This window comes from Lepisosteus platostomus, chromosome 2 (genome assembly GCF_059453375.1).
Source record: "Lepisosteus platostomus isolate fLepPlt1 chromosome 2, fLepPlt1.hap1, whole genome shotgun sequence".
In the NCBI taxonomy this organism is placed as follows: Eukaryota; Metazoa; Chordata; class Actinopteri; order Semionotiformes; family Lepisosteidae; genus Lepisosteus; species Lepisosteus platostomus.
The window spans coordinates 69,347,976-69,372,179 of record NC_142612.1 but is presented as its reverse complement, the minus strand read 5'-3'; the positions used below and the strand labels follow the sequence as shown (position 1 = coordinate 69,372,179).

The window sequence follows — 24,204 nt, the reverse complement described above, 5'->3', positions numbered from 1 at the left end:
TTTTAAGTGCTGTGAACAGAGTGTCAGCCTCTGAAACAGATTCTGAGAAACAGCCTGTGCTTACTGTAATGTGTACACACGTTTGCATTATGGATATACAAGAATATAGCTGCGCGAGCTCAACCTATTCTATTTATACTATGATGTGTCAGGAGTGGTTGAGAAATATCGTCTGAAGTAAGGTAACCAAAGCACAGCAGAAGAAGAGTTGTCTCAGATTTTTTTCTAGAAGAGGTAATGGATTGTTTGTAATACAGGATAATTGTCCAATTATGTTTGAAGGTTAATCCAACACCAGTCATGTGACAATCCCCTTCCCAATTCTTTTAACAATTAACCAAATAAAATATGTTGCAGTGCAGAAAAAACAGAAGCATTCTATAATTGTGAATAGGGCACAGTTACAGTCCCAAAATGTCCATTTTTAATGAGGAAATTATGCATAAACTGCTAGGAATCATCGAGACGTTTGTATTTTATTCATCAATATCTTAATTTAATTATAAGCATTGTGAAAATAATGTGATTTTTTCATTCTTCAATCATGGTTTAAAATAATTACCATTAAGTCTGGAGACATTATTACATGTATTAATTTTAAATTAAGCATAAACCAAGGTAACCCTGCCTTGTAGAGACGGTAGTTGTCTGCAGTTGTATGCAGTCACTAGGAGAACAAATACATACTTTAGTAATATTACCATGGTCTCTGATTTATAGAATCAAATGTGACCTGCCACGACAGATCAGCTTCAATTTGTTAAGCAAAACTGCTTTCCTGGCTGCATCATACCATGGAATTCACACATCCCTGCCTGATCCAAGAGAGACCAGCTCTGTTTCATGATTTTGTGCAGTCCCCTGCCTGTCTGTTGCAGTTTTTTTTCCCTTCCCACGTGGCTCCAGGTATGTCGGTCAGTCTCCTCAAGAATATTTTGCCACAGCCGGCCACGTCACAGGGGTCTAATTGAAAACGGTCGATCTGGCTGGCTTTCCTGGCCTGCGCTCATTGCAATTATGTAAAAATGAACCAAAGGGAAGTCTACACAACAGAGTGAAAAGGATTGTTTTCCAGCCCAAACTTCGCAAAAGTGACATGATATTTATTTAGGGTGTAGTATAAGCACCAGAGATGCTCCACACTGCCCCTTTCTTCTCGCTTCTCAAACATCAACACTGGACTAAGAAAAGCCTCAACACAATATCTTTGAGATGAACATGATTGTTGTAAAATGTAAATAACTTATTCCACCAGTTACTCTGTGATCATCAGTGATTTAGATAATAATAATAATAATAAACTTTATTTTATATAGCGCCTTTAAAGGTGGCTTCTCAAAGCGCTTTACAGGATGAATACACAATTAAGACACAATTACAATATACAATTACAACAATGCAACAATAACAATAGAGGAGACCGTGGATGGTGGTACTAAGAAGAGCAGAGGGGTGAAGAATGGAACCAGTTAAGTAAAGGCTTTCCTGAAAAAAAGGGTTTTGAGTCTGGATTTGAAGGAGTTTAGAGAAGGTGACTCTCTGATATCCTTGGGGAGAGAGTTCCAGAGCTTGGGGGCATAACAGGAGAAGGCCCTGTCACCCATACAATGTAGACAGGCTTGGGGGACAGTAAGGAGGGCAGAATTTGAAGTGCGGAGGTTGCGAGGTGGGGAGTAGGGCGATAATAGTTCAGACAGGTACTGAGGTGCCAAGCCATGCAGAGCCTTATAGGTGAGCATGAGGATTTTAAAGTCTACACGCTCATCTAGATGAAGTACAGTATATGCAGAGACGGACTAGCAAAATGTATGCTTCTGGCAATAGATAAGGCTCACTCACTGCATTTTTGCAGTGTATCATGTGTCAACAGTTATGTCATCAGTTTTGACTAACATGTGTGCACCCTTTCCCCCTTACACAAAGGCAAATCTATTAATTGGTATACGAAATCTGTTGCTGCTTAGATTGCCTTATAAAACACAATCTCGTTTTGTAAAGAAAAAAAATATGAAACCAGGATGACGTAGTGCTTTATCTGTTCTTTTTTTGCATTTGTGTCACTAGTTTCCAGGAACCACAATGAGTGGTTTGCCTATACAAAATACAACATTACAGCATAATCATTTGCAAGAGAGAGTCTAGACTATTATCTCAGAATGTATTTTTAAGCACTAAGTTGTTTACTTCTTATTCTAGATCACTGAAATTGTTGTTTGTTAAAAATCAGATGACTTAAATGTGTAGAGCACCATTTTCTGAGGTTAAAATGGATAGTTTATACTTTATAATCTATAATGTACTCTGCTGTATTTCTGTATTTTCAGTATTTGTCAGTATGGCTCACTTCAGGTCAGAAAGCAGGAGGGTGTAATTGTATATTAAGAAAACGGAGTAAACCAAGACTGAAGAATTCTAGAAGTATTACAACTGCTTGACCAGATCAGTTGGTACCAGCCTGGTTTCTGGTGTGATGCAGCATTAAAACCTGACCTTGTTTCCTGTTAGAAGCATTAATTGGCCCATTCATTGTGATTATGCCTTTTCTATCAGATGGTAGTAACACTGTTCCTAAAAGGTAAAAGAGATGTACATTTAGATTTTAAAAATCTGGCAGTAGGAAGAATTCTTTGGAATGACAGTCCCAGATAGGGTTCTGGACATCCTCAGTCTAAACTATGGCCACCCTGTATCTTGATCTTGTGAGATTGTAAAGCTGTACAAGGCTGGGCCTAGTACTAGGATTGGAGACTGTCCTTCACATAAGAGGCTGAACTAAGGCCTGACTACATAGTAATTGATATCCCATGGCATTTTTGATAGAGTAGGGATGTTAACCCCTGTGTCTTAACTAGTCTTATATAGTCTGGCCACCTTGAAGTTCCACCTTAATATAGTGGAGCTGCTGGTGCATAATGGCAGTTTTACCATCACCCAGGTAGGTGCTGCACTTCGGTACTTAGTGAAGTAAGTCCCCTGCTACAGGTAAAGCACTTTGAGATCCTTTGAATTCAACAGTACTATACAAGTATAAGGAATAGTTACACCTGCTCAGCATCAGTAGTGTGTTTCTGCTTTAGATAAACTCCATAAAGCTCTTATAAGCCAAACCCCTATGAGACTTGGGGATAAAGGAAGTATTCTTCAGAAAACTCATCATTTCAGAGTTGATTATTCTACAGTACATTTACTTGTAGTACTTTAAGTACTTCATTGTTTTATTTATTGGGTTGCTTAGGATATAAAGTTGGATTTTTAAATTATTTAATCATTGCAGAATTAAGCATTCTTCCTTTCCCTTGAAACATGAAAATTAAAAAGATAACTTAATGCTTTTTTTTTGTGCCTCCTTCTCTTTGTGAGTGTGACAGTGTCATAGTGTAGCTGTGAACTGACATATTTCTGCTGCTCCAGATCTATCTGAACTGCACACCAGCCTAGTGCTACAAACACAGAATTAAAGTGGCTAGTCCATTTTGAACTGGCATCATAATCTTTTCATTGTATAATGGTGTTATTGTAAAACCATTGCTTGAAGCACAAATTGTGGATACACAGTCAAAGCATTGACCAAAAGAATTTTCAGTACATGGAAATTTGGTAATACTATTTCTTTTAGGCTTCTGTTTTCAAAATTGAAAACTAATAACATCCTTTTTTCATCCACTTTACAATTCCTACTATGGTAGCACCTGTGTTCAAAAAATGGGCTAAATAGAACTTGCTAGTTTCTTGTGCACATCAGTGATTAAAAGCACTATGTAGATTATTATGGGATTTTGTCACTTTTACAGCTCTTCAAAGGTGCCACAGGCCGCATGCCAAGAAAGACAAGTTTTGCGGAAAGAGGAATAAACCAAAGAGCCTGTTAGAAAATCTGAAAAATAAAAGGACCTTTGCCCAGGATGAATATACTGGCATTTGTTTTAGCAGATCCCTGCTTTATAAAACCCTCCCTTAAAAGCTCCTTGGCTGACTTGAATAAAAAACAAATCAATCAACAGACCAAAGAAAGAAAAGCTGCATTCAATCTTTCAACCAGTTGAGTCTGCAAGTGAGCGACTGCTCTAGTTTTTTGTTTCCTTGAGGAAAATAACTGTGTTTTTAAAGATTGGATTTGGAAAGTGGAAATTAAGTAGGGAAACTGGGAATAGGGTCCCTCATGAGCAGGTGCCCTCATTTTCTGTCTTTTGGCGTTTTCTTCAGAGGCGTGATCTGCTTGGTAGTGAGAGAAAAGCTCAGCCGGAGTAGTAGGAGTCACTCTGTCAGCAGAAGATGGTTACGTGGGGTGTGATATGTCTGTGGGAGGTGGGGCAGTAGTTTCCTGGCCAGATAGGACACTTTTTTTTATTAGACCCTGATAAAGGTCTAGCCTTCCTGTCCTTGATGCAGCTTGTTATGTAGCCCAATGGGCCCTTGTTCAATTTAAATCCACGTGTGTCTTTGGACTGCTTGTCCATCTTTTTCCTCCTTCTGTCTGTCACTGTCTGTCTGTCGCTCTGCTTGCAAGCTCACAAGATCTATGAATTTTGCTGTGAAGGTGTTTGCTCTGATCCTGTTTTTCGGGCCCACATTAAAGTAGCTCCTATGAATATGAGTATACTAGAAATAAACCTACATATTGGAAATACATTAACATTTTGTAGAGAAAGTAAATTTAAAACACTTTGGTGACATAAGGTCTGAGAAGGGTGACATCATAGGATTTAATGTTTTGTTCGAATGTTTCAGTTTGAAGCAGGGCTAGTATGCATGAAGCTGCAAATGTCTACATTTGGTAGTGATTTTTGTAAAACATGCAAACTGTCAGCAGAAAAAGCCTACTGAATCTTTTGAATTCAAGTTAATGTGTACATTTGGAATAAATCCTTTCATCCTTGCTTATGCATGCTGAAATCAAGTGCATTGCTGATAAAAGGGAATTCAGTCATGCCAATGAAAGAAATTAACTGTGCATACCAAGTGTTGGATCAGAAGTTCAGAACCCCAGGCTCAGCTAAACTTAGGTACCTTGGTGTAGTATTTGCACTGCAATAGCCGATTCCCTTGCTTCACATGGAAATTAAATTTGAGCAAAACCACTGCTGCAAGTTAACAGCATTGTGGGCATTATGTAATGGGATCTTAGGTAGACTTGCCCTTGACTTACTGTACTGCACAGAGCAGAACTACACTAGTTCATCACAGCAATTGGCACTCTGAGATTTATAATGGAGAAATGTCCATGCACCCTGATACACGGTGTTCCCTGGGAGTAATAGGGGTGATTGATTACCTCAGTGCGCACAGAGTGGGGATTTGGCAAAACGCCACTTGTCCCAAACCCATTAGAGGTCAATCATCAGTTGAGCAGTGATAACAGGATGCCTGCCAGGTGACCTTCTGTATATGTGAGTGGATGAGAAACTCAAAATGCCAAAGTGGAAAATGATTGATTAATAAGTTACCAGGCTCTACACATAGAATTTACTACTACAGCATTGCAGTAGCAGACGGGAGAAGTCTTCAGACACATCTGCTTATCATTAACAATATTTAATTGGAAGTTGCCTGGAGAAAATGAATGTAGTGCCATGCCATCGTTATTGCCATCCAGGACTTTAAAAGTACTCGTAGAGGAGTGACACCACAACAAGGTGATAAAAGGAAAAAACAGTAAGACAACAGGTGTGTTGAGAGTTTTCTTTTTGTTGTGTGTTTTCATTCTAAAAGAAATCTGCGGAATGCAGGCAGTGACATGGTGTTACGTTTCCTGGTAGCCAAGAGATTTTTATCATGGTTTGATATTTTTACGTTTCAGAATTTGCTTTTTGTAGCTCGTATGAGTCAAAGTGACCCTTGGTCCATGAATTGCATCCCTCTTGTAAATTGTCTCTGCTTTATTTTCTCCCATTTATCCTCATTTAAGTAAATTTAATCTCAGGGTGTAAACACTTCTGGGTGTTTAATGAATTGTATTAAGCAGATGTCTGTTTCCTTTGAGTTATACCCCCCAGATATAACTGCCTCATAAAAATCCATAAAACAACAAAACTGACTAGAAATTGCCACTGTGCAAAACTGATTCCATTTGGCATCTGTACTGATAAAATATATACATTTTGGAACTGTGTTAAAAATGTTTTATTACAACTAACATTAAGTTTGCATTCTGAGAATCACAAAATGACAGGAAAAGGGTGGTAAGGATATTGGTATTGTTAGCTCTGGCCATCATGAAACAAGATAGATTTTTAAAATTCCTAAAAGAGGGAAAAGGGCATAATGGTTTGGTTTTATTTTTATCTTTACTCCTTAGCCTTATGTTGCCTAGATAAGAGTATTTGATCGCTTTCCTCTGCACGCTCAGTTTGCTCAACTTTCGTTGTTTTATGCAATGTGTGTGTCCCGACTTGCTTTTTGGCTTTTCTTTCAAGAGGCCTCCTTAGTAAAAATTTCCACTCAAAATGACGGAGATTTCTCTTGTCTGCTTCCTAAGTAATGCTTTCTAAGAAACAGACTGCATGAATAGTCACTGTACCTCCATGTGGAAAATGCTCATTGTGACGTCCCTGACAGTGGAAGATCTTTAAGGGACAAGAGCTTAGATGAGCTGTGCTTGGGCTGCCTCCTTGATCTCTTTATTTCTAGATCTTATTCATAAGATGGTTAGACAGCATGGCAGATAACAGTCCCAGGACAGGAGGGAATCAGATGGAACAGGCAAAAAATAATATTAAGTAGCTCAACTAATAGTGCTTATTGACTTATGTACTGATCTTTCAAACTGGTTTGACTGCACCATCTTTCATTTTCCTAAAAAACAAAACACAGATGAAAACTAACTAATTGACCCAAGGATCGTAGCCAGACGTTGTTTGGTAGAAATCAAGGGATCAGCTTTGATAGTTGGATAGTTTCTTCCTGCCCCCCACAACAAGTCAACAAGTGACTCCTGTACTCATTTACAGGATGACACAGGATCTTGACTGCTGGGTTTTACCATGCTTCAGAATAATGAATTTCCAGAATGATAATAAGAACATTTATATAAAGCAATGAATATGTATAAAAAACCTTTTATATACCTTTTATATAAAGTTATGACCAACTCAAAATAATTTACTTGTATCTGTTCCCGAAAACTATACATCAGGTCATATATAGTGATGCTGAAGTTGAAGATAGCATTCTTGCATCTTAATATACTCAAAACCAAAAACATTGTGTTAAAAGATGGTTTATTATAACTAACATTATGTTTGCATTCTAAGAATCACGAAATGATACGAAACAGATTGTAGGGGTATTGGTAGCTCTGGCCTTTTTCATAAAGGGGTAGTGATAGTGAAACAACGTTAGGGCAAGGGACTAGTGTGAGGTTGGGTATTGTGTTGTAAACTCACTCTCGACTCCTTTTGAAAGCCTTGCTCGGTTTCGCAGACACACTCTGCTGTGCTTCCTTTCTTTCCTTATTGTGGGACTCTTTGACCCACTGGCCTGAGTCTTTGCACACCCCCCCCTCTTGATCCCTTTCTCTCTTTTGCGTGTTGTTGAGTGTGGGGGATCTCTGGGCGATTAGCACGTCTTCTCCAGATGAGAGCTGCTGCCTTGACTGCCTCCGATTCTCCCATCGACACGTTTCGTGGGCTCCAGCTGTTCAAAGGTGATCTGGTTTGCCTGGGGGACCTGTTTCAATAAGACCCAGCCCCCACCCCCTTATTAACGTGAGTCATTCTCGAACTTGCGGTGCTGCACTGCCTGCTTCTTTGCCAGCTCTAGGGAGGCGTGGGTGGGGGAGGCTGCTGTAGTAGCTGCTGGCACTATACTGCTACTCCTCTTATTTATTTGTCACATCTTATTAATACCTCTCCCAGAGTTAGACAGCAGGGATAATAATGCATTCACCTCCTCCTGGCACGCTTAGTCTTACTCCTCCACCCGCGGTGCTTACTGCCTGATACGACAGAAGAGGGAGAGACAGGCTGTTCTGCAGTGTGATCATTTTTAATGTGATCCACAACACAATACCGGGGAAAAACAGAGGCATCCCAAACATTAGCATTTCGGCCCGGTTGTACACACAGTTGTTGTAACAGGCAAAGAAGTTCTGGAACCCCGAGATGAAGTTTTAACAGATGAGTTTTATTGCACGCACGGAACAATAAGACCGAAAATTGGTCGAAATAGAAAACTTCCAGTTTATATAGCGCTTTTCAGCTGTTTCTGGCTTAGCTCGTTACCATGGTAATGGGAAGAGGTCACGGTGTTCGGACAGTCCCCCGGGCCTTGACCACTCTTTATGGTCAGTTTTAGGTTTCCTTCCTTGGGGTGGGGGGTGGGGGTTCTAGCTGGCATCTGGAATCCTTACCAGTTATCCCCCTTTCCTGCCATAACGAATCAGTTAACCCCTTCTTCACATCTTATATCTTTCTTCACGGTATATGTTTGTATTTTTAGGATTTGGTGAGTACTGGCACAGAGATCATTCTGAAATACAGAATTACAAACCTTTATAAGATTTGATCCAGGTCTCCTCTGAACTTTGTTCTCTGTAATCATGTTAAGGGGCCATGATTAGTAAAATAGCAGATCCACTATACTTAAGATTAATGAAATTGAATCCATCTGAGCTGTTCAGTTTTGTGTTAGAATGGGTTGGATATGTGACTTTTCAGCGAGGTCATTATTCTTTATTTGCTGTTTTTGATTTCTTAGCTGTTCATTTGGTCATCACAGTTACATGACCACAATGGGGTGGTCTGTCCTCCAAAAACACTATGATGAATTACACACAGGGTTCTGAATGCAAAAAAAAACATGATTCTAGTATTTCCCCAAACATTTGTAAATCTATTCATTTTGATTTTGATTAATGGCTTTATTTGAGTTCTTCCCACATCTTGTCATTATGCAGTTATACAGTATATACTGCACCTGAGTGAGTGCCACATTACAACACGCGTCATAGCTTCTGTGTATTAGAGGTGACTCGCCATATGGTGGTCACTATAACATTTGTAGTTATAATGTAATACAAAAAACACAAGATAAATGTATGTTTTGTTGCTTTGAAGGCTCCACTATTTTGTGTTAGTCCTCTTCAATGACAGACCCCGAGCTAAAAACCTGAGAGCTTCTTTAAATGAGACACAACTCTTCAGGAAACAGCAGATGGAGACAACAGGCCTAACCCAAGAGCAGTGCTTGGCAGACACGTCTTCCTTTTTATATAAATTAACCTTGAAAAATGAAATAGATCCAAATGAGTTTCTTTTAAGCAAAGAAATCTTGCGTTCAAAAATATTCTGCATCTTGCTAAGTCTGTCTAGTCAAGTCTAGATCTGGGAATCAAAGTGTAGAAGATGAAATATTGTTATATAACAGTGTTAAGTTCTCAACAAGTCTTAATCACAAGAGAGAATTTAGTCATGCCCATAAATCTGTAGAATATAATCAAAGAGTCAGACTGAAAGAGCCATTTTAGAGTACACTAGTACTAGATTATATTGTATACCCAACAATGTTAAAGCCATGCCCTCAGAACTTAACCAGTTAGTAAATATTATGAGTTATTAAAGTGACACAAAGCAGGATGATAGCTTGATGGTACCATTTCCTCCAGCTAATCTCCCCAAAACCAGTATTTGTCTGAAAAGTGAACATGTAGGAGCTTTTGACTTTTCAAAAAAGATATTCAAGTTGTAAACCCGGGGGAAACTTAATAGGTAATAAGCATTTCTTCATTACCCACTGGCTTGTATTAGTGCCTCTATATTGGGAAAGCCTGAAATTGTTGCATCAAATACTACAGCCTTTGATCTGTGTCCAATAATACTCCTGAATACTGAGCTTGATCACATCTGTGCAGTATATTATAAGTGTGAAAGCACTAGGGGCATAAAGGCCTTCGCTGTCAGATACAGTAATGACTACTAAAAACTAAAATATAACTTTAAGATTTAGATCTATATGGCATCACTCTTGTACTTGTATTCCACCTAAGTGAATGCCAGATTCTCACATTGTCAGATCCTATAGCCTTCCTTCTTCAGATTTAAAGTTTAAATTCTTTAGGAATTATGTAACTGAAATGTCAAAGACTTGATATGTCATTTGTTCTACTTCCAAATGCTTGGAGAATTAAGAAGCTAAGAACATTTTGGAAATGTTTACGATGTGGAGGTACTATAGTATCGTTGTTTGTGGTTTTTAAGCATCGTGCTTATATACCACTGCTTCTTTTCTCAGGCTATGGTGTTTATCTGACCTCTTTGTCCTACAGTTAGTAGATGGTACTGTAGATGCAGAATTTGAAAGAATACCATTTTACCATTTTTAAATGTTTTTATACGGTGTATTGAGTGGCTACAAGCTTGATGATAAAGGGGAGACTGTCAAATGAATGCTCCAAACTAAGCAACCTGACAGTTCACCTGCTAGGTCAGGCGTACTGAGTAAGATTGGAGAATTAATTGCCATGGAGACTGGAGTTAGCCAGTGAACTCTCTCGTGCAAGCAGAATTCAAAGTTGTATAGTAGTGGTAGAGGTTTTCTTTTTAGTTGCTTGCAGTATATGATAAATCTCATTTTCGTACTGCTTTGGTTATATTCTAAATTAAGACATGACACGGTGTGCTACAAATGACTTGCAACCATTTCTAAAAAGTACACTTTTAGTTTATTTGTGAATATTGGAAAGATTAGCTCTTCCTTAGTGATGAAGTCAAAATTTACAAGCATATTTAGATGCTGAAGGTCAAGCAAGGAACCAAAACACAAACAAGACCCAAGCAAGATGACTTAAAGAAACAAAATCAAGTTTTGCAGAAAGAGAAACTGATAATTAGGGAAGTAATACAAAAAGAACATATAAAATTTGGAAAATTCCTCAAACAACCGAAACATTAACAAAGTAAATGCATGGAAAACAATTTTTGTAATGTAAATGTTGTGTTGCTCATACTGTAACAGAAGATGCAGCATAAATAATACAAAATCTTTCATGATGTAGAAGTCCATGCTTAAGTGGTGGGTTATAGCTCAAAATTACATAGAAGGGAATGATTCTGTGAATCATCTTTGTTCCTGTTTATTATGAAACTAGTATCTTTGCACAGTTAGAACATCAGATTGATCAAGGAATATTAGTTTAGTTTTCTGTGTTCTGTTGGCAGCATTTGTCATCCTTATCTTCCCTGTTCTCCTTTTTTCAAGCTTTCTGAACCACAAAACGTCTTCTGCTATGGCATTCGTTACCATTTGCCTGAAGTAAATGTTGTGTTACACACGTGTGCTGTTAAAAATAAAAATCTTATTTATATAAGCACATGTATAATAACCAATTAATATACTGGATAAGATTATTTGTTTATTAAATGGAACGGTGCTAAGTATTATCATTGTTGATTTCATTAAATTACATTTTTCATGTGATTTGGTTTTCGGAAGGTATGTACATGAAAATAATTTTTCTGTTATGCCTGGGACAAGTCACATCACAGGGAAAGGAAAACATAATTTAAAGATGCGAATGAACGTAGACACTGTGTCTCTTTGAGGTGAGATGAAACCAGAGCACCTGAAAAAACTTTCCACAGAAGGTTCCCCAGTCTCTAATCAAACACAGGACCCAACACCTGTAAGGTAGTATGCTAAACCATGCTGTCCAACAACATTCTGCTAATGCAAAAAAAGTGGGTGGAATTTTAGTGGAGAATTGAAAGTTAAAGAGTGGAATTTTATTAAACAATTTTTTTTAGTTCTACAGAACATTGGATGGAAGCAGAATTTTCCACTGCCTTCTATTTAAGGTACCACATGCACTATTGAGCATAAATATTTTATACTTGACAGTAAATATGAATGAAGCAGGATCAAAACTGTAGCTTTGTAGCTGTAGCTGTAATGTTCCAACCCTGTCTTCTTATTTATTGATTTCTCATTTAACATGAAGGATTGGAGACAATGGACAGCACCTGTTGAAATATACTTAAGCAGTGAATGTGGATTGAAAAGATCTTCGAAGGCTCGATTGTTCAGCTTTCCTGTTATTCCGGATATCCAGTTATGTTCCCCTTTGTCTCAGCAGAGTGAGTGAGAATGCTCTGGAGTGCAACAATGTATTTTGGGTTTTGGCCATAGATATCCTGACTGATGTGGCGGATCAATACTTACAGAAAAAAACATTTTTTATTATTGCGCAATTTGGGTGACTAGTTTGATGGCACTGACTCTCGATACAATGCGCAACTATCATTTGTTCTAATACAAAGTTACAAAAATAAAACAACGATGTTCTGCAGTACAATCTGCAGTAACAGACAAATGCAATGCAACAAGTGTAACAAGGCGTGTGGGAGGAGCCACAGTGAGCACCAGTAGAAGTCGGTGCCCCTTCTGAGCGGGCGGAGGCACCTAGGGTCAGCCTGCCCCAGTAGAGATGCACGGCGGGACAGAAAATAAAATGAAGGAAAACCGACGGCCTTACGCTCAGTCACAATCCCCCCTCCGGGACTGTCACTGTAATAGTTCTCCCCTTGCGGGGGTCTGCTGGTCCCTCTGTGAGGTCAGTGTGTCTTAAAGGGTCTCCACAGCTGCGGCTTATTATTAATTAGCCAGAACGGCTGTGGTTGGGGAGGCAGTGCGTCGCCCTTAATCCAGGCTTCGCCTCCACACTGAACATGCCCCCCTCCAAATGACACATGAGGCAGAAATTGGGATGAAGAACCAGGAAAGGGGAAAGCTGATACAACTGATATTCTGAAGTGAACATTTATGAATTAAGTACTTATACAGTCCAAATTAAAATTGCATATCTGTGTAAAAATGACTGAAACATTTAACCTTTTTTGTTTTTTTGGAGAAGTATCACAATGTGTTCTGTGTGAAGATCCTTTTAGAAAATACTATGTATTAATGAACTCAATTAATATCATGGGAGATGGTGAGTGGACACAAATGTCATGCATACCTGATGTCATAACTGGTCCTGTTATATGTTTCAAACCATAGTGATGACTCTGTCATCTGAACAATCCTAAAATGATGTCTAAGTCATAAGCCATTTTGAAGAACATTTAATCAGTGCCTACAATATACCTTGGCATTTCTTTGCAGAACAAAAGTTATAGTTTCTTGGTGAGTTTTCCAAGAATCCCTCTATTTCCTCTTTCTCAGCAGTGATTGGCCCATAGTCTACTGCTGCAGTACACTCCTCACCGCAAGCATCACCTTTTCTGGTCTCCAAGAAAGCTGCAGGTATCAGTCAGGAATGTCCATATGTAGATACTACACCCTTTTTTAGTGTTTTAACAAGCTACTTCAGGTGTTCAAAGAAATGTAAAAAAAAAACCTCTTTCCCAGAATTTATTATTATTTATGTTGTTATATTCTCCAATCTGACACTGGTGAGTAATGAGAGACATTCTGTCTTGTACATTTCTGTAGCAGAATGAAATTGACCTTTATCTAGTCTCTGAGTCAGGACTGTAACCCTTGTGCTGTTTCTCCAGCACAGTTCCTGTATGTTGGCTCCTGCTAATAATCAGGGCCCCAGATTCAATCCTTCTCTCTGAAGTATAGCCATGCTGCTCCGGTCCCCATGGCAACAGGAGCGGGTGAGATGTGACATTTCAAACAGCAGGCTCCTAGAGTTTTCAACAATCAGACTTCTCCAATAAGCGAGTGGCAGGTATCAACGAGGACATGGAAATGTATGCAGAATATTCAGATAGAGCAAACATACCATTTGGCAGTTGGATTTCTCTTCCATTCTTCTGTGCTTAAAACAGGGTGGCAATTAGTTTTTTTTAATTGCAGCATATACTGTAGGTTCTGTAACACATTAAAATAATGTGTTTTACTGTGCTCATCATAAGGACTTTGCAGTGCTCCTTTAAATAACGCATCATTTTTGTCCAGTTCAGCTGTATTATAGACTGAGTGCAGTGCATTTATTTGTAAAAGATTCAGAAGAAGGAGTGTTCACAATCCCTCTGTGAACTCAAGTAAAATGAGGCTGGAGGCTAGGAGGCTGCCTTACTGTGTGTAGGTGAATGTTATTTAGAATTCATTTCAGCACAGTTACTGCACAATAAGGTGTCAGAGCTGTCAATAGAACAACACGTAGTTCCTTTTATCAACGATGCGATGTGCTCAGAAAGAATGGAGAAATAAACGAGTTTCAAACCTGTAAGAAAGAAAAAACAGCATCAGCCTCTGAACACTGTGGTAAAGCAGCTTAATATTCAGTATCTGCCAAAAAAATGTGTTTTTAGCTGCACACCTCTGAAAAAAATAGATATATCTGAATGGTCACAAATGAATGGGGGGCATTTGGGCGTTGTGCTAATTTGATTTTATTTCTCTGTCATAGCATATCCTGTACTGGTTGTACTGGGAACAACCTAACGAACACACTCGCAAGTACACAGGGAGAATTTAGAGACATTGAATAACCTCGCCAGATTGTCATTGGGAGGTGCGAGGAAACTGGAACATCCAGAGAAAACTCACACGAACACTGGGGGAACATGCCAGCTGCACACAGACAGGCACCGCGAGCAGGAATCCAACCCACGACCTTTTGAGCTGTGAAGTAGTTGTTAGCCGCCATGTCATCATCCCACTGTAGCGTCCACCTCTGCTTAGCTCATTCAAATGTGCAGGGCCATTTTGTGATTGTTTTTTTCGGCATTGGAGATTCATGCATTCTCATTGCCAGTTTGCCATCTTACAGAAGTTCAAAGCTGAGACTAAGGCAAGGTAGTAGGCTCCGTCGTTGCAAAGAAAAACAATGCCTGATGGAAGCTGTCCAAGGAATGAGTAGACAGACTTTTGCTTGCTAGTTTTACATCTTGGAACACATGCGATGTTTCTGAATGGAGTTAACTCCCTGGGAAAATAGTCAGACTTTTAAAATAACTAATATTGATTTTAACATTTTATTTATTTTACAGCAAGAAAGTAAATCCAGGCTATCGGAGTGCTTAAGTGAAATTAAAGACAGCACAGTGTACATTTTCATGGAGAGGATCCGAGCATGAGATGAAGAGGCAATGATAGAACATATATATTCAGAAATTTTCTCAATAAGTAGCTACTGTGCATAGTATTTGCAAAATAAAGAGTGACAAGCCTTTTCCCTTACTTGTACTGATTGTTCATTCTAGAAACTCTTTTCCAAGTTAAGTGAATAAATAAAATTATTATATGAGTATCAGAATATAAATTAGATTATCCACCCCTAACACATCTACGTGTTGTGAGGAAACCTACTGTATACTGGGCTAAAAAGAACTGCAAAGCATTATGTTGCTCTTCATTAATTATCCTCAATGGAAACTTCATACTCCTACTATGAAAAACGGGGAAGCAGCAAATGTCTGATGATGCTATCAACCTTTTGATTGTGAATCCAGACTGTTGGACAAAAATAATCCTTTAGGATCACTAATCCTTAAAATACACATCCCTTAACCAGAAAATAATCCATTTTAATTACACTGTAAATATTCTCTTGGACATACAGTATCTGCTTCAGGAGCTATTCCTACTAAGGGAATCTTTCATAGCTATTAGGGTGATTTCCCTGAAACTCTTCTGTGAAAATAAGTGTGGCGCTAAAAGCAGGCAGAGGTCAGAAGATACAGAGGCTGATGTCATGAAGACAGAATGATAGCAATGTCCTTGACGACAGCAGGCTATAATGGTCTTGACAACATGCAGGAATGAGCTGTCATGTGAGCTAATAGTGTGCCAACAGGGAGAGCCCTTTGGAAAAGCTGATTGCTCACTGAAAGCAATGATGTGTCTCAGCTGAGAAAACCTTGAACGAAGGAAATTCCCTTTTTTGCAGAGCACCTGTGGTGCACAGTGTCATGGTTCTGGATGATCGTGCCATTGCATAGTTGGGTTGTTCCTTGTGAAAAGCAAAAGCTGGCATCATCAATTTTCAGTGGTAAAAATGGCTGCAGAGTAAATATTAGCTACAACTGAATTCCTATTCATGAGCCACAGACACCACACCACGAACCTTACATGGTCTGAACTCCCTACACAATTGTTTTAGAAATGTGCTTTTTGTGTCACATTGAAGCTGTCAAATAGAACTGTATTGTGATTTCATTAAATTTTCAGTGTAATGTACAATAAGAAAGCTGTATAATTCTGTGACCTTTGACCTTCACATACAATAGTTTACCTGTTCACACAAATTGAAACTGAATGGCTGATTTTGCCTATGATTGTTAAGTACACATGTCAGAAAAAGCATAATGCAGAATTTATGCCTTAACCTCTTTCAAAGTAAGGAGCGTTTTGAAGTCTAGACATGTCTCAAAGTGTCCTAGTAAAGAGGAGTCATGAGGTGTCATTAGGGTGGAGATACAAGATGATGCAGGATAATTCACTCTATCTCTTACCAAAACAGTGATTTCTCAAATGGACATCTGCAGGCTTGCAAAGACACACCACTCCTTTATTTTGCACCAGGTCTCCTGGAAACACGGTGAAGTTTGCAGCATGACAAAAGGTAAATGCTTCTGGCAGGTGGGCATGTCAAAGGAGTACAGCATGTCTGCCCATCCTCACTCTCCCCTTGCATTACTGCTGCTGGAAATCCAACTCAAAAACAGCTGGCAATTCCCAATTCAGTAAGTCCAAAACTGGTGTTTCCTTTTTAAAAGAAGTACTGCAAGTTCTCTCAGAAGTCTGGTAGGCTACAGCAAACACTGGGTGTGGTTTAATCTGTGTGCTCAGTGGCCACAATCATTACCTGAGCCATAAATCCAGGTCACATTCCTCATCCTCTTCGCGTATTTAACATTCAGCTCTATTAATACCTGAAGTGATGATGGGAAGGTGTCGCTTTGAGAAGTGCAAGAGAATCTGTGCTAAACCTCTCGTTAAGAGCTTGTTTGCTGTGTGCAGAGTAACTACATTCTAATTAGTTTCAGGGGGGTGTTAATAAGTGTTAGTCACAGTGTTTAAGATATCTGCAGCTCTCAGGAGTGCCAAAGGAAATGACAGATCATGCCTTTTTTTCTTCTTGCACACCTTGTTTGCAGATGTTTGTGTGAAATGTTGAAAGTACTCACTCTTGGCAAAGTTTTTTGTCACATGAATTAGTAAGACTCATGTGAGAGATCTTTTTTTTTTGCTTTTCTCCAGTGTTCTTTCAGGAATGGTTTAAACCTTCATTAAGATGAATGTATTCTGAACTAGTGTCCAGTAACATTCAATCTCTTCTGGAAGGCTTTTTTTCTTTATAGTAAGTGGAAATTAAATAAAATGGGCCCAGGCCAAGTGATTTTCCCTTGGGACTATTGCTCTTCTCGTTTATGGAGTCATGCAAATTGACTTTTTTTTTGACCATTCTAAATTCTAAAATTGATTTTGATTGCCATGGATAAATCACAGCTTCCATGCACTGAACCTTTCCACGCAGTTTCGGGATGTGTAAACATTCAATGACACTGTTTAAAATGGTTATTTTGATTAATATAATTAGCTGTAATGGCCACCATTTTACAATGTCATTAAATTCCGATGTCACATATGGAACTGATTGGACAGGGCAGTGTTTTTGATTGCCTGATTTTTTACCTAACTTGGTGTTTCGGTATCAGCTCACCTTGACATATTCCAGATATTGGTATTACATTATACTCCCGAGCACCATCAACACTGAACATGGGAACAAAAGAGCATACCAACATTTACAATCAAATGGGAGAGTTTTTATCATAAAGACATCCTAAAGGGTGACTTTGCCAAGTTGAGGTCAAGCCTTTTAGGATATGGAATGCTTGACTCAGGTCATCGCTATAATCTTTTCTCTTCAAGACATAAAGGATACAATTCTTTTATCTTGTTTGTATAGCACATTCCTTTGAGTCTTCGAGTGTATTTGCTCTAATAGTCCAGAGCAGCAGTTATGACCAAAATTGCACACAATATTCCAAACGAGTTCTTAACTAGTCTGCTGTTCAATCTTAATTATACGTCCCAACACTCTGTCACATAGTGTAGAAGATGTACATGATGTGTCATCACAAACTGCAACTGTTTTTCATTAATAATTTCTTCAAGCTCACGTTTTTCATCTTATATTGATAGTTTATGTTTCTGCTATCTTCATGCAACACTGCAGTTGTCTACATTAAATGTCAACTGCCAACTGTTTGCCTAGTCCCTAATTTGGTCTAAGTCTGAATTTCTTTTACAGCTTGTACAAATATTGCTAATCCTCCTAGTTACTATATCATCTGTGAATGACACTAGACTACTAGCTATTTCAGAATCTAGATCTTTGTCATGAATCAGGAAGAGAAGTGATACTTATACATTCTACATCTCTTATTTAATACAAATCATTGTGATTCTCCACTAATTAAATCACCTGAATTTTAACATTTACCCCTTATCTGTACCCTCCATTTCCTGTCTATGTATAATCATTGTCTTGAATCCCTATTGCCTGTACTGGCTTACTTAAGTTGTTGCTTTATTGGATGCTCAGTACTATGTAATGTTGCACTGTAGTATCTGGGATTGACATAATAACCGATCCACCATAACCCACTGAATGACTGTACAGGCATTGAGCATACAGTGCTTCATTATTATGATGCTTCATGAGGTGAAGCTGTGTAGAAACAATAATACACACTTAGATTTCTAGTATGAATCACTGTAACCCATAACACAAGATGCTAAGTGAAGTTAAACTCATGATGCAAACTTACTGACCCCTTACATTAGTTGAGTCATTTCTGGTATTTAGATTTACAGGGTCTTTATAAGTAGCACTCTTGTGGCTTGGGTTTTCTGTTTCCTAAGTACATTTGAACAATATTGGGGTATACAGTATGTTATATTACTTGTGATTGAAGAGTTTGCTCATTTGACAACAACAACTTCACAGACCCAGATTATGATGTTATGATCAGAGAATTGCTTTTATGGATTTATTGATTCATGAAAGTGCATTTACAGTATGTAATTCTTTAAGGGTTAATTCTAAACCCAGTAGGGACATTATATTAGACAAATAATTACTACGTGCAAAAATATATAATCTAACTGTTTGCCACCTCTCACCAAGCAAACTCATTAATCACAGGCTGGGAGTTAACAACAACAGGCAAAGCAGACTAATTTGCCAGGGCCTGCCTGTTTGTGTGTCTCGGGAAGCTAGGAAATGAAGCTGTAAAAAGTACTAGTGGATGAACACACCGCCACTTGCTACAAAGGGGGCAACCTGCTTGGAATCCAAAGGGTTTCCATGCAAAAACAAGGAAAGGCATTTCCTAGATGCCACTGCTATTTTTATGTGGACAAAAAACAACATGATAAGGTTATAAGGTTGTGCTGTTTTTTTTTCCTCAGTGAGTTTTTTTCTGCAGTCTAGAAATTCTTGATGCAAACCATCTGTTTTATTTTGGCATTCAAGATCCAATGATGAGCAAATGTTATGAAGCAGTCCAGTGAAGAGGAATTACAACAGTTTTGATCACACCCTTGGCCAACAGGACCTCTCTCAGTTGACGTTCTAGCAGTAGTCAGGGCTCGCCAAACCTGTACAATCTTCTGTTTAGTCAATATTGTCTTTTCTGTATGCAGGCTGTGGAAATAGCTCAGTGAGCTTTGATATGTTCAGCTGTGGTTACGGCTCCATCACCAACATCGACTACTCAGCCGTCTGCATTGAGACCATGGCAGCGAGACATGCTGACTGCCCAGGGATGGAGTGGTTACAAATGGACGCCCGCAATCTGGCATTTCCTGAAGGTGCCTTTGATGTGGTTTTAGAGAAAGGTACACTGGACGCCATGATGGTGGAAGAGAAGGACCCATGGAAGGTGTCTCCTCACACTGCCAGCTTGATTCATCAGGTCTTAAAAGAGGTAAGCAAGGCGTTCATACAGTACATGTGCTGTTTTGAGTTATTTGGTGTGTCACATCTTATTTTAACGCTAAATAGATATATATAACTTCTGGTTATTCCAAGAATGTTGTATGTAAGTAGATCTAGGCAGAATATAGGATACCACCCTTTGAGAAAGCAAAATTGGATTCTGTTTCAAAGCTGTGCAGAAGAAGCGTTTAAGGATTTCTTCATCTCAGCTTCCCAGAGTTTCTTGCAAAACAGAGCTCTGCTTAGATTTCATGGCCTTGCTACTGTATATCGATTGTATGCAGTGTCTAATTTTTCCTGGGTCTAACAGGGTCAGCCTGGTCAGAGTTCAGTAATAGGTCACATGTTCTACTTGAATATGTTCATCAGGGACAAAGTGAGTTCTGTAATGGAAAAGTATGTTTAACCCCATTTCCATAGGTGAAGGTTTATTGCCACTGAAGTGAACATCAATCACAAGATCAATAAATTGATTCACAAAATAAATAAAATCTTTGGGAAGGAATGACATTCTGAAATGCAAGACCTCTTGTATGTATATCAATAAACAAATCAGGGTGCACGTCTTAGCTTATGGATTTTAGGCTCTGCATTAATCCATTTCATAACGACAGTATACGAAGTGAACATTCACATAGCTCTTTATATCAAAATGTCTTTTAAATCCATGATGCAAAAAAATGGTTTTTAGCTCATAAGCCCTGTATATTAAATTTACAATTTTTAAAGTATTGACACACTTTTTTGAGTAAACTTATATACTGTATATATATTTTAAAATCTTGGAAGGTAATGCATAGTTTATTAAACTATACTTTTTATCTGTGAATTATTTTCAAGATTTACTGAACACTAATTCAACCAAAAAGATCGTATAAAAAAGTTATGTATGCGGGAATTGCAGCCTTGAGTGTAAATATAAGCAGCCGTAGTAACCCCTTTTATAAAATTAATTAATTGATAGCCTTATCCTTTCTGGTATGTGTTGTGCATGTTTCGGTCAAGTGGTTTATGCGTTTACAGTATAGTGGTTTACTGCTATTGCTTATATTGAGCCTTCAGTAGCCTCTCTACATACAGTACATTAACATGATCATATTTTAGTATGGTCCTTTGAGGTAAGATTAGTGTAAAGACAAGAGCTAGGTCAAAGAAGATTAAAACATCATACTTCCAGTTTTGATGGGTATATTTACTCTGCCTGACTCAGAGCTATTTTCTGATACACCTCCACATGCCTCTTCACTTGCACTTTTTGACAGGGAGTTAAATCAATCCCATTGGCGTGCCAGGGTGTCTCCCAAGAGAAGGTCCGATATTTTCCACTTTGTCTGACTGGTCCTTCTGAAAGATCGTTTGGGTATTTATGACAGAGTTGACAAGCACCAGGTAAAAACCTCATGGGGGACACAAGTAGCTATCCTCTTGAAAATATGACAGAAAAAAACAAGTGAAAAAATATAGGGAGTTCCTCTCATATGTTGATTTTCTTTGTTGATTCCCTAAGTATCTGCTCCTTTGCTCTGACTTTGGGTTGAGGCCTCAGTTTGGTCTCCAAGTCATACAGTACACTAATTTTCTATATACACTATGAATAAGAACATCTTGGAAAGTTGGAACAGCCCTATATTTTCTCAAAATGGTTTCATGAACTAATTTAGAAAAATATAAGTAGAAGGAGAGCACTTAAAAAAATAATTTATAAGGAACATCCATCCCTCCATTGATTTTTCAATAATTACTTGGTCTAATACTGTGTTTTGGTGAGATCACAATGCTTGTCATATTGTAGAGGAACAAAGACAGATAAAATCTGAACAAAACTTAGGTAAAGTCCCCTCGTTGTGCTCTAACATGACAGAACCATTCTGTTCAAAGATCGAGAGATATAAACACAGTGTCGATGTGGATTGCCGTTCCTGCCAGCATTCCTGTGTCTGGAATTCTGTGTATAATTTGTGAATGTCAGGAACTGTACAAAGTGTCATATAGTCCACCTGCTCTGAGCAGATCTGTACTCAGAGAACACAAGTCTGCTTTAATTGTGGATTGACATTTATATATTTGGGCACAAGGGATGATTCACTGTTTGTTCAAGTTCACTTAAAGGAAAGATGTAAAGTCACAAAGGATATAGGAGTTGTTTGTTTTGTTTTGTGAATCCCCGCTCCAAACGTTGTCCTTCTGCTCCTATGCTCCCTCAGGTGTACTGTGAAAACAAGTGGATTACTGCTCATCTGCTATGGCAAAATCACCAAATAAACATGAAAGTCTGTCATTGAGACATACAATGATAGAAAACAGTCCTTCATTTCAGCTTTTCCTTTGACCATGTATGGTTGAGAGTTTATGCAATCTCTGTTGAGGCAGACAGACATCTATGACATAAATTGAACTAAGCATTGTCATCTTTCAAAAGAAGATTTTTTTTCTGAATTTTTATTTTGAACAATGGCATAGAAAAAGACTTGCTTGTGAATTGCTCATTTTGGCACTATTGACAGGATGCCTCAGAGTATTTTGAACAAGCCATAATAATGCCTCAGTCACTCCCTCGCCATCACAAAAAAAAGAAATAAAACTAAAGTTGATTTAATGATGTAAATGTTTATATTCTTAGTTGTCTGCCCTGGAAACGTTTTAATTCATGCTGGATCTTGTGTGTTCCCCAGAGCTGAAGGGAGGCTATAAAGTCCCATTTAGCCATACTTTCAGATGTTTCTATCTAGAAGTCAACTTCAGTGCTCCCTTTGACCTTTTCTGTCAGGCAGACTTGGACCCTTTTGGCAAGTGAGAACACAAGAGTGATTGTGGCCCAGTGATAAACTAAAATTGAGGATACAGGAAAATCCATCACCATATCCATCGTCATATTTTTATTTTAAAAAATCCAATTGGCTGCCATGGTGGTGCAGTGGTGAGTGTCACGTAGCAGTTCCTTCCGGGCCCTATGCGGACGACACGATCCTGAATAGTGAAGATACACTAGGGAAAAAGGCATGCGGGAGAGGGTCTGGAGACAGGGGGGCGTCTCCATGCAGTGCTGGTGTCCAGGGGGAGTGAATCCAGGCGAACAATCCATGTAGGAAATCCAAACGGGAAATCTGAAACAAGGGCTGAAGTCCATAGCCAGGCGATCCATCCGGTGTGGGGGGGGGGGGGGAACACGAACCGGGTCGGAACCGGCGAGGGCAACCAGGAACTAGGAACTAGGAACAGAAAGTTAAAAGCATAACGGAGCCAGACGCAGCAAGACCCCGGGCTCTCATGATGTGGAAATCAATGAGGAACCAGGAGTGAGGTCCGCGTCTGACATTTAAGGGGGAGCGGGAATAGGGAACAGGTGCAGACAATGGGCAGGAGCAAGGAAGGGCTGGAGCACCCTTAAGAGGAGGGGTTAGCGATCGTGACAGTGAGCAGTACTGCCTTGCCTTCTGAGTGGCGTTTGTGTGTTCTCTCTGCGTTTGCATGGGTTTCCTCCCACAGTTCAGACATACTGGTACTGTAGGTACAGTAAATTGGCCTTTAGGAAAATTGGTCTTGGAGTGTGCGTGTGCGTGTGTCTATCCAGCGATGGACTGGGGTCCTGGCCAGGGTGAATCCTGCCTGCTTTCACACATAGGCTCTGGCTCCCTCACGACGCTGTGTTGCACGAAGTTGGTTAAAAAGTAGATGGGTGGATGGGATTCAGTACTCATTTGATATGCTCCAGGTGCAAATCCTCATAGGAGAGTTAGCACCATTTAGAGCAGCAGGGTTTCTGCTGACATGCCCACAGTCTTACTTGTCATGATTGCATGGCAAAGCACCCTCGAGCCCACCCAACCCCAGTGATGCTGAATTGTAATATACAATTAAAGTGCTTTTTTCCTTCATGTTTTTAGAAGATCACAAGTGGTATTCTTTGAATATATTACATTGTACGTGTATATAACAAATAGTGGTCATGATAGAATTGGAATAAGGTCAGATCCTAGGTTTAATCTTTGTTTCCAAACTCTTGACACAGCTGTAGCATAAAGGAGAAGGGAATTAAGTGAATATATTCTTAGTTTTTGGAAGGTTTTTAAGTTATGTCCTAAATATACATTCTTTGATTGTTTAATGTCATTATGTTTAGTTGCCTTGTGATATGCATCCACTCCCTAAGGCTGTGTATTAATTATAACATACCGTATAAAGTATAGAATAATGAAGCTGTCTATAGAATATCTAATGTATCTAAGAGATGAGCTTTCCAAACATACATATCCTTTAGATTGACAAAAGACAAGAATTATTGTTCATGCTGTTCTTAACTCTTTTTA

The 24,204-nt window shown here is 38.9% G+C and overlaps 1 protein-coding gene across 3 annotated transcripts in view; it reads left to right on the top strand.

The window, feature by feature from the left end:
• The window catches only part of ece2a (endothelin converting enzyme 2a), a 118,146-nt gene that overhangs the window by 35,459 nt on the left and 58,483 nt on the right, over positions 1 to 24,204 (top strand). For all 3 annotated transcript variants that reach the window (XM_088616116.1, XM_088616100.1, XM_088616109.1), the window contains exon 3: positions 19,603 to 19,886. In XM_088616116.1, coding sequence (XP_088472242.1) covers positions 19,603 to 19,886 — 284 coding nt within the window. The remainder of the gene's footprint in view (positions 1 to 19,602; positions 19,887 to 24,204) is intronic.